Source organism: Amblyomma americanum, chromosome 4 (assembly GCF_052857255.1).
Source record: "Amblyomma americanum isolate KBUSLIRL-KWMA chromosome 4, ASM5285725v1, whole genome shotgun sequence".
NCBI classification, from domain to species: Eukaryota; Metazoa; Arthropoda; class Arachnida; order Ixodida; family Ixodidae; genus Amblyomma; species Amblyomma americanum.
In genome coordinates this window covers 203,605,537-203,615,042 of record NC_135500.1, presented here as the reverse complement: position 1 = coordinate 203,615,042, position 9,506 = coordinate 203,605,537, and the positions used below count along the sequence as shown (strand labels likewise).

Genomic DNA, 9,506 nt, shown 5'->3' with positions numbered 1-9,506 from the left:
TATACTTCTATTCGATTCGCTGAACGAATTAAATAGTGCATATTCAAAATTATTCAATCGAATATGTCCTCAAGTTTTCGATTATAATTTTTGAATAACTGGCGCCAACTTCGAAATACGCTAGGCGTAGTGTTCTTCCTAAACTGTTTCAAAGACAGGGCCCATTCCGATGCCATACAGGATATCCCAAGTAAATTTATTCATTCTGATCAGCGCGCGGTGGTTCAGTGGTTAGCGCAACGCGTTCGAACGCGTTTCGATAGAGGCGAAAGGCAAAAGACACCATGTGTGCTGTACGATGTTAGCACACTCCAGACAACGCAAAGACGTCCTGAGTATGACCTGGATGTCCGCGTCAGGATGTTTAGACGCCTTCAGGTTCTCTTTAACTGGTCCTCAAGCAGTCCAACTGGGATCCATTTGTCCGTCCATTGTGCATACTCGGGATATATTGAGGATCACGTTTGGAGTCGTTTTCAGTACTGCTTCAGGATTTTTATCAAGAGCTTTTTTTTTCACAGGAGTGCAGTATTCAAAACTAATGTAAGAGAAGCTGACCGTAATAAGAAATGAGATGTTTACCATGCCCAGGGTCGCAGCTAGAGAGCTATGGAATTAAATACTGCTCCCTGAATTGAAAAGATCACTATTGCACACACGTCTTTTAATTAACCTGCAGTCTTTAATTAATGATAGCCGAGTGCGAGAGATAAAGGTGGTTTGATCTCAGTTCAATCCCCAATATTGTCCTGCGCGATAGGACGATTGCGGGACATATGAGGAATTTTCATCCTCGAGTCGTCCAACAAAGTACAAACTGAGGATATCTTCACGAAGACATTTAGCCGTCGATGCACTCAAAAGATACTCTCAGAATGTCCTGTTCGGGATGAGGACGTTTGACCATTTGAGGACGTCCTCAGGATGTTTGTTGTTGCCTGGTACGTTAGAGATCCCCGTGGTGGCCGCAGTTAATTCGGAGTCCTCAATTATAGCACGTTTCTTCCTCTTCCTCTATGATGTGCTCTATAGAGTTTCCATCTATGTATTCCTCCGTTCACACCCCCACACCGCCCCTTCCCCCGCGGTGAGGCAGCTGAGGTGAGGTGTCCATGTCCACCGAGTGAAACGGTTGCTGCGTCTTTCCTTTCCTCAAAGCCAATGCATTTGATTTATCATTATTTAGTCACATCTAGTTGGAACAAGTTGCCTGCTCGTGTCATACCTCCCTCTTTGATCAGGATATTGTGTTTAGCTCTTGAAAGTGTCATTCCGTCCTTATAAGGTGGCGTAAAAATGCTACACACGATCGCAGTTTAGCCGAAAACGAATAGTAGACTCTAGCTAACAACACTGTGCCGGCTTCCTGGCACGTCGCTTGTTGCAGTCGCCGTAGTAGCTGTAGCTTTGATTACGTGTGTTTGCTCAAAGCAGCTATGAATACAGTTATTTCTCGAGCGAACGCGATATTCGCGTTTACGCTAAGCGTACTCACAGCGTTAACCTTCTGCTGTTTCTTGTCCACAGCATTCCATCGATATGAGTCTGATGTTGAGCTACAATCCATCAAAGCTGTCGTGTGAGTTTACTTTGGTTGGTCGTCGAAGCTCTGAATTGTTATAGCTAGCTTTATTACTACTACAGGCTACAAGACCAGGTGAATTAGCACCAGCTTTATTATTATCGCCTTCTCTTTCAGCAAGAATGTCCAGGACTTCAGTACAGCAAGAGGAAAGAACGATCTTGGCTTTGTTACATTCGACCTCAAAGCCAGTATCCTTTGCAGTGTTACGGTGAAGTAATGTTACGCAGTAGGTGTGTTTCAACAGCCAGCTGCCGATGCTTTTCAAGTGCTTGTGCCCTGTTATTTCTGCTGTCGTGAGTACAAACCTTGACTCCAAGACAGACCTTACCCAGCTGTTCAACTGGAATGTGAAACAGCTGTTCCTTTACGTGACCGCAGAATACGAGACTGAAAGCAATGTAAGTGAATATCATTTTGATAAGAGGAACTGCATTTCTGCGTTTTTTCTCTTGAAGGCGTTCAGTGGTAAATGAAAGTGAGTTCTACGTATCCCTATCGCTTCGCAGCACACGTAGAATTAACGCAATGTAGTCATTTAATGTAGTGAGCTTATAAATATGATGTGCTATTCGGCTCGAACTCGTACGTGCTCTCAATAAGTTCCATCTTTACAAGTAATTGGACAACTTAAAGAAAAAAGATCACCATGTTAGTCACCAAAGTTGCCCAGCAAGAACCAAAGAAAACATGACCACATGCCTAAGGGACACTGAACACCAATATAAAATAATTCTAGGTTGATAGATTGCAAGATAGATTTGGAAGAAATTACAATACTGATTGTGTGAAAAAACATGGTTCATTATGGCTCCAGGCACCTTTTATGAAATGTTTTATGACTAGTAAAGTGCAAAAAAAGAGCATGGAAAGAGCGAAAAAAAAAGGGGGCTAGCAGCCTGTCTGTGTAACCGTCCTAGTCACTCTGATTTCTCATGATGCAAAATATTACAAACAGGTGACAGACGTACAGGATATGCATCCATGAACCCTCCATCTTGCATGTGCTGATGTAAGATTTTATGGTGCACAGATTGTTTGACAAAATGTTTAGGGCTCAAAATCTGCATCGCGTAGCCCCGCTTTTGGTAGTATAAGTTTCTTTAAGCTCGACACATTGCATTAAATGTGAGCTGCTGATTAATTTCTTTCAGGCCCTGAATCAAGTTGTCTTGTGGGACAAAATTATCAGGCGAGGAGATAATGCTGTCTTGGACTACAAGAATCTAAACACAAAATACTACTTCTGGGATGACGGCCATGGACTGAAGTGAGTGTTTCACAGCTACTGTGTGTTACATGGTGCCTGTTTTTTAAAGTGCTCTAAAAAATGCAGTCATCTCTGAAACCCTGGAACAGCATACATGGAACGAAAAAATTAAAAGGCTGGCTGTTTCTCATGTGCAAGTCACACAAAGAGAAATTAACAGAAAATGTCATAGCTAGTCCAGAAACATTGCCTCAGCTCTTCTGCCAAGCATAATCTTTATGGTGTCAAAATGCGTCTTGTTGATGTGTGTGTTGTGTGCGATTTCACTGTACTTGCATCAAGATCAGTTGATATTTGACACCACTTGAATGATTGTGGCTACAAGTTTTCTAGTGGAAATGCCATTGCCACGATCTTAATCACATCTTGCCACCAAGGCTTTTTCACACTGCCCAGTAAATCAGTGCCGCTACATGAACAAAGCTACAAGAAAATTCAAACAGCGCTAGACAACAGGACCAGAAAGAGGAGGAGACAAGCACGGCGCTGAACACGCGTGTTACCATGGAACACCAACTCGCCCAGTCTGCCGTCCTTCTATTGAACAAAGCTAGCCTACATCCTAGAAAAACCATCCAAAACATCTTCATCCAGCTCAGTTTAATACATGAAAATAGCATTGTGTACGTGGTGTGTATCATTTGAAGCAAAAGTACTATTAGTGCACTTAGTTTGTCGGCAAAAGTCCACCTAAGCAAGGTGGACATTGTCTTCATTTGAACCCATTATATTATGCATCTGGTACACATTCCAGGGATATATTGGACATCGACCTGATATTCATTGAGAAGGGCAGCTATACAGTAGCTCACATAAAATTGTGCAGATCCTTATTTTGCAAAAAAGTTCATCGTGCCAAAGAGGATAGACTACTTTTGAGGTGTGGGTCATCTTTGTTTTCATGGTAGTTTCACATCCTTCGTTATTGGTCATTGTTGCCTGGCTGGCATGTTGAGTGGATGGTATGCATGAACTGTTTGTAGACTGGCCTTAAATTAACCTTGCCGCCGCGGTGGCTGAGTGGTTACGGCGCTTGGCTGCTGGCCCGAAAGACGCGGGTTCGATCCCGGCCGCGGCGGTCGAATTTTGATGGAGGCGAAATTCTAGAGGCCCGTGTACTGTGCGATGTCAGTGCACGTTAAAGAACCCCAGGTGGTCGAAAGTTCTGAAGACCTTCACTACGGCGTCCCTCATAGCCTGAGTCGCTCTGGGACATTAAACTCCCATAAACCAAACCAAACCAAATTAACCTTGCAGGTGGCTCAGTGCCAGCAGCTGACTTAGCCATGTTCAAAGTTCTCACAAAAGATGCTTCTTCCATCCACTCTATTGCTGTAGCAGCAAGCCATCTTCAAACAATATGTGCAGGGTTGTCATTTTTCTTTCATACAGGTTGTATGTTTTTCAGTTGATGCTGTATTATACTCTGGTTTCTGAATTGCGTGAATGTGCTTTGTGGTTTCCATTGCAATCTAATAGAAATGTTCCACAAGCTTGAGGGGCAAAAATGTTATGATTAAAACATTGACCCTTTTTGTTGTACAAGCAAGAGGCAGAGTTTTTGTTCAATTACCTTTTGGAAAATATGATGCAAGCTAAAATATTCTTAACTTAGATATGTGTCATGCAAATGCCCTCTTGTCCATCTTACTTCTACAACCATTGATCAGGTTAGCCTCACTCATATGTGGTGGATTTTGGGCCATTTTATAACATCTCAGCGTGCCTCCTTCCCTTTCAATAGTCATTGTCAAACTGTGATGAGGATTTAAGGCACGGCTGTGTTCTTTCAGCCTTATCTTGCCCACTCTTGTTGCTATGAAGCTAGGGGATTCATGCAAAGAATATAGCTTGTCCCCATTTTAATACACCCAGTTCTTCTTTTCTCCATCAGGATAGCTATCATCATTACTTGGAACAGCACTCCATAAAACTTAAAGCCAGCATTAGTGCCACAGGTGAAGTCCTTCAGGCAAAGCTTTCTTTGTAACACATTCAAAGTTGGTGGTTGTAACTGAATTATTTCACACCCAAATGCCAATTACAACTTCAGGAGTTCATTTGTGTTCTTGCCAGGCATATTTGCTCTCTGGTGCAGTAGCTGGCTGTGTGCCTTGCTGTTTTTTCATGATGCACAACAGTATGGCTTGCTCTTTAAAACATGTTTCTAGATAAAAGATGAAAAGATATTTCTAGATATTTCATAACTTGTTTACATATCCTGTAATGTGTTTGATGAGGATTGCTGGTCATTGGCCAAAGTCAAAAGATGAAAAGACATTTCGGGAGCACTACGGCTCCCTTGTTCACTGTGAAGCAACCTGCGCACGGATCCGTTCTTTTGTAGCACCCAGTAGCGTTTTTAATGATTTAGCATAGATAGGATGTAGAGTTCCGTCGTTCCTGTTTAGTGTGTTAGACAATGTCTGTATGATAAGAGACTCAAGATTCTGCCATGCTGATGTGTTCTTTTCTGTTGTCAATTTCTTTACTTAATCCCAGCTAATCTCGTGGCCGGATTCTTGCACATGCTTGGCGATGGCGTTAGTTGTTAATTTCTGGTTTCGGAGGTCTTTCTAGTGCTCTCTCAGGCATCTCCTGAAGTCCTTTGTTTCACCAGTATATAGTGGTGAGCAGTCGGCGCAGTCAATTTCATACACAACGCCTGCAAATCTTTCACGAGGGAGCTTGACCTTCACGTTCACCAGTTCTGTTCGCACCTTGCCAACGGGGACGTGCGCAATGTTGATGCCATGCTTGCGGAAAATACGTGCAAGCACTTCGCTAATTCCCGCTACGTATGGGACAGCAGCTTGTTTTTCTTTTGGTTTTTCCGAGCTCTCGCTTTCTTCGGAGGCAGGCTGATTCACTGGCATTGTTCCTTCAGTGTTCCTGATGAAGGAAAGAGGGTAGCCGTTTCTTCGCAGATCGAACTCTATTCTTTTCATTTCGCTCTTTAGATTGGCATCTTGACTGTAGGCCTGTCTGGCACGGTTGATCAGGGAGACAACCACAGACCGTTTGTGAGCGACTGGGTGCACAGAACTGAAGTGTAAGCATCTTCCAGAGTGCGTAGGTTTGCGGTAAACATTAAATATAAGGCCCAGTCGGGGTACGGATTCCCGTGGTATCCAGGAATGTAATGGGAGGCAGCCGTCGATTTCTTCCTCAACAGTGAACTTGGTTGAGGGTTCAATGGCGTTCAGGTGGTCCAGAAAAAGGGCCATGTGCTTGCGCTTTAGGACACAGAAACAGTCGTCCACGTACCTTAGAAATATTTTTGGTCGCGGCTGGAAAGCGGTTAGGGCTCTGTTCTCGATGACTTCCATCGTGATGTTTGCCACTGTCACCGAGATTGCTGCTCCCATTGCTGTGCCGAAAGTCTGTTGGTAAAAAGCGCCATTATATGTAAAATAGGTGTTAGCAAGACAGAAGCGCAATAGTTCGCAAAGCTCTGCTGCGCCGAAAGGGGTCCAATCTTGCTATGAGTCCTCATCTTCGAGACGTTGCCTGCAAGCTTCAATGGCCAGATTGACCGGTATGCTGGTGAATAGTGAGCAGACGTGCAAAGACACGAGCATGTTGTTGTCTTCAGGGACATTGGTTTTTACCTTGTTGATAAAATCGGATGAGTTCTTGGCATTTGTTTCTGTCTTTCCAACCAGTGGAGCCAAAACACCATGAAGGTACTGCGACAGCGAGTGCACAGGAGACCTCCTGAAATCTACTATTGGGCGTAGAGGGGTGCCTTCTTTATGAACCTTTGGGCTTCCAAATACGGTTTCCATATACGGGCTTCCAAAGGTTCATAAAGAAGGCACCCCTCTACGCCCAATAGTAGACTTCAGGAGGTCTCCTGTGCACTCGCTGTCACAGCACCTTCATGGTGTTTTGGCTCCACTGGTTGGAAAAAGAGAAACAAAAGCCAATGTCTCTGAAGACAACGACATGCTCGTGTCTTTCGACATCTGCTCACTGTTCATCAGCGTACCGTCAACCTGGCCGTTGAAGCTTGCAGGCAACGTCTCGAGGATGAGGACTCATGGCAAGATCGGACCCCTTTCGACGCAGCAGAGCTTTGTGAGCTACTGTGCTTCTGTCTCGCTAACACCTATTTTACATATAATGGCACCTTTTACCAACAGACTTTCGCACAGCAATGGGAGCAGCAATCTCGACAGCGGTGAACATCACGATGGAAGTCATCGAGAACAAAGCCCTAACCGTTTTCCAGCCGCGACCAAAAATATTTCTAAGGTACGTGGACGGCTGTTTCTGTGTCCTAGAGCGCAAGCACATGGCCCTTTTTCTGGACCACCTGAACCCCACTGAACCCTCAATCAAGTTCACTGTTGAGGAAGAAACCGACGGCTGCCTCCCATTCCTGGACACCACGGTAACCCGTGCTTCCGACTGGCCTTATATTTAATGTTTACTGCAAACCTACGCACTCTGGAAGATACCTATATTTCAGTTCTGTGCACCCAGTCGCTCACAAACGGTCTGTGGTTGTCTCCCTGATCAACCGTGCCAGACAGGTCTGCAGTCAAGATGCCAATCTAAAGAGCGAAATGAAAAGAATAGAGTCCGATCTGTGAAGAAACGGCTACCCTCTTTCCTTCATCTGGAACACCGAAAGAAGGATGCCAGTGAATCAGCGTGCCTCCGAAGAAAGCGAGAACTCGGAAAAACCAAAAGAAAAATGAGCTGCTGCCCCATACGTAGCGGGAATTAGCGAAGCGCTTGCACATATTTTCCGCAGGCATGGCGTCAACATCGCGCGCGTCCCCGCTGGCAAGGTGCGAACAGAACTGGTGAACATGAACGACAAGCTCCCTCGTGAAAGATTTCCAGTCGTTGGGTATGAAATTGGCTGCGCCGATTGCTCATCAATATATATTGGTGAAACAAAGGACTTCAGGCAAAGGACTTTGTGATGCCTGGCACAGCACCAGAACGACGTCCAAAACCAGAAAGTAACAATTAACGCCATCGCCGAGCTTGTACAAGAATCCGGCTACGTGATTAACTGGGATCAAGCAAAAATATTGACAACTGAAAAGAACACATCAGCACGGCAGAATCTTGAGTCTCTTATCATACAGACATCGTTTAACACACTAAACAGGAACCACGGAACTCTACATCCTATCTATGCTAAACTATTAAAAACGCTACTGGGTGCTACAAAAGAACAGATCCGTGCGCCGATTGCTTCATAGTGAACAAGGAAGCCGTAGTGCTCCCGAAATGTCTTTTCATCTTGTGACTTTGGCCAGTGACCAGCAATCCTCATCACCATGATTCCTGACCATACGGTTTGCCGTCAAACCCTTGACTACTATAATGTGTTTCTGTGTCATCACAGAACACAAAGCAGTCAGCAGCTCTTGAAACATCTCTTACAAATGGTAGACCAATCAGCACCATTTAATAACATCGCAGAGTGCATACATGTCATTAGTCGGGAAATTTGAACCTTTGAGGCTTGCGTGCCACCGTGGCTTATCCTTCGTTCACACATTGGCAGTTGTGGATTTTTTTAATGCAAAAGCAATATAAACGAAAAGAGGCTGCTTCCCGAGGTTGTGTATTGCATTTTGGCAACACCTTTTGCTGTACTACCCGCAGTGGTTGCACACGCATGAGCTGGGTATCGAGAGAACATTTTTCGCTGAACTTCGTCGGTTTCACACTTTCAGCCAGTATGCATCAATGGTTTTCCCTTTGCACCAGTGTTGAAGTAACATGGCTGCACTAAAATATTTGAATGAGGACCAAGGTTGTACACATTCTTAAGCTTCATTGCCAAGGTTTGGCATGCATCCTGTGGTAGCAACTGTTTGTGATGCTTGTTTGAACAGAAAAATGCTTTAGCTGAGCTGCAGTGTGTTGAATTTGCTTGCTGCACTGAAAAGATTTAGCTTGTTTGAAGCTTCTTTTTGCCTTGTGCTGCTCTGTTCGAGGATGACCGTGGCACTTACTATGATTTCAGGGGCAACAAGAATGTCACGCTCACCTTGTCATGGAACGTGATCCCCAATGCAGGCAGTCTGCCCAACATCATGGGTACTGGCATGCACTCCTTCGCCTTCCCTGTGGAATACACCTCTTCAAGGGTGTAACGATGGCACATCGGTGGTTGTAAATTATCTTAATTTCATTGTACAAATTGTGGCACTACACATTTCCTAGGGAGCAACAACGTGGTGGGGGGGCAATAAATGGCGCTTTTTCTACACTGTGTTCAACTGGGCTAGTTTGCTTGCTTGGAATCTGATCTGACCTACCTTGGTGTATGTGGTACTTATTGAAACCAACTACATCATTCAGTCTGTGCTATAGTTAGACAAAACTTGTTCGCATTGAAGCTCCAGCCATGTGCTTGACAACCACTCGTTAATTTGCTGCTACAAGAAAATAGTCCATTGTTTAGGCTTTTCTTTTTAGACAAAAAGCTAATCACAAGATAACATTACAAGTGTAATAGCTTTGAAGCCTCCGACTTAACAGAGGCAAACATTAAAATGTTGATGTCCTTGACAGCTGCCACTGTGGTGGCTCAGTGGTTATGACGCTCGGCTGCTGACCCAAAAAATGCGGGTTTGATCGTGGCTGCAGTGGTCGAATTTCGATAGAGGCGAAATACTAGAG

The 9,506-nt window shown here is 44.4% G+C and overlaps 1 protein-coding gene across 1 annotated transcript; it reads left to right on the top strand.

Moving 5' to 3' along the window:
* The first annotated feature begins 1,351 nt into the window (after positions 1 to 1,351).
* Positions 1,352 to 9,093, top strand: Spase22-23 (Signal peptidase complex subunit Spase22-23). The gene is made up of 5 exons (XM_077663043.1): positions 1,352 to 1,579; positions 1,700 to 1,773; positions 1,907 to 1,983; positions 2,737 to 2,852; positions 8,848 to 9,093. The coding sequence occupies exons 1-5, from the start codon at positions 1,437 to 1,439 to the stop codon at positions 8,975 to 8,977; spliced, it is 540 nt and encodes a 179-aa protein (XP_077519169.1). The 5' UTR covers positions 1,352 to 1,436; the 3' UTR covers positions 8,978 to 9,093.
* Positions 9,094 to 9,506: the final 413 nt, after the last annotated feature.

Coding starts and splice junctions, on each gene's coding strand:
- Spase22-23 (XM_077663043.1), top strand. CDS start 1,437: ATGAATACAGTTATTTCTCGAGCGAACGCGATATTCGCGTTTACGCTA. Junction 1,984..2,736: donor AATACGAGACTGAAAGCAAT/GTAAGTGAATAT, acceptor AATTTCTTTCAG/GCCCTGAATCAAGTTGTCTT. Junction 2,853..8,847: donor GATGACGGCCATGGACTGAA/GTGAGTGTTTCA, acceptor CTATGATTTCAG/GGGCAACAAGAATGTCACGC.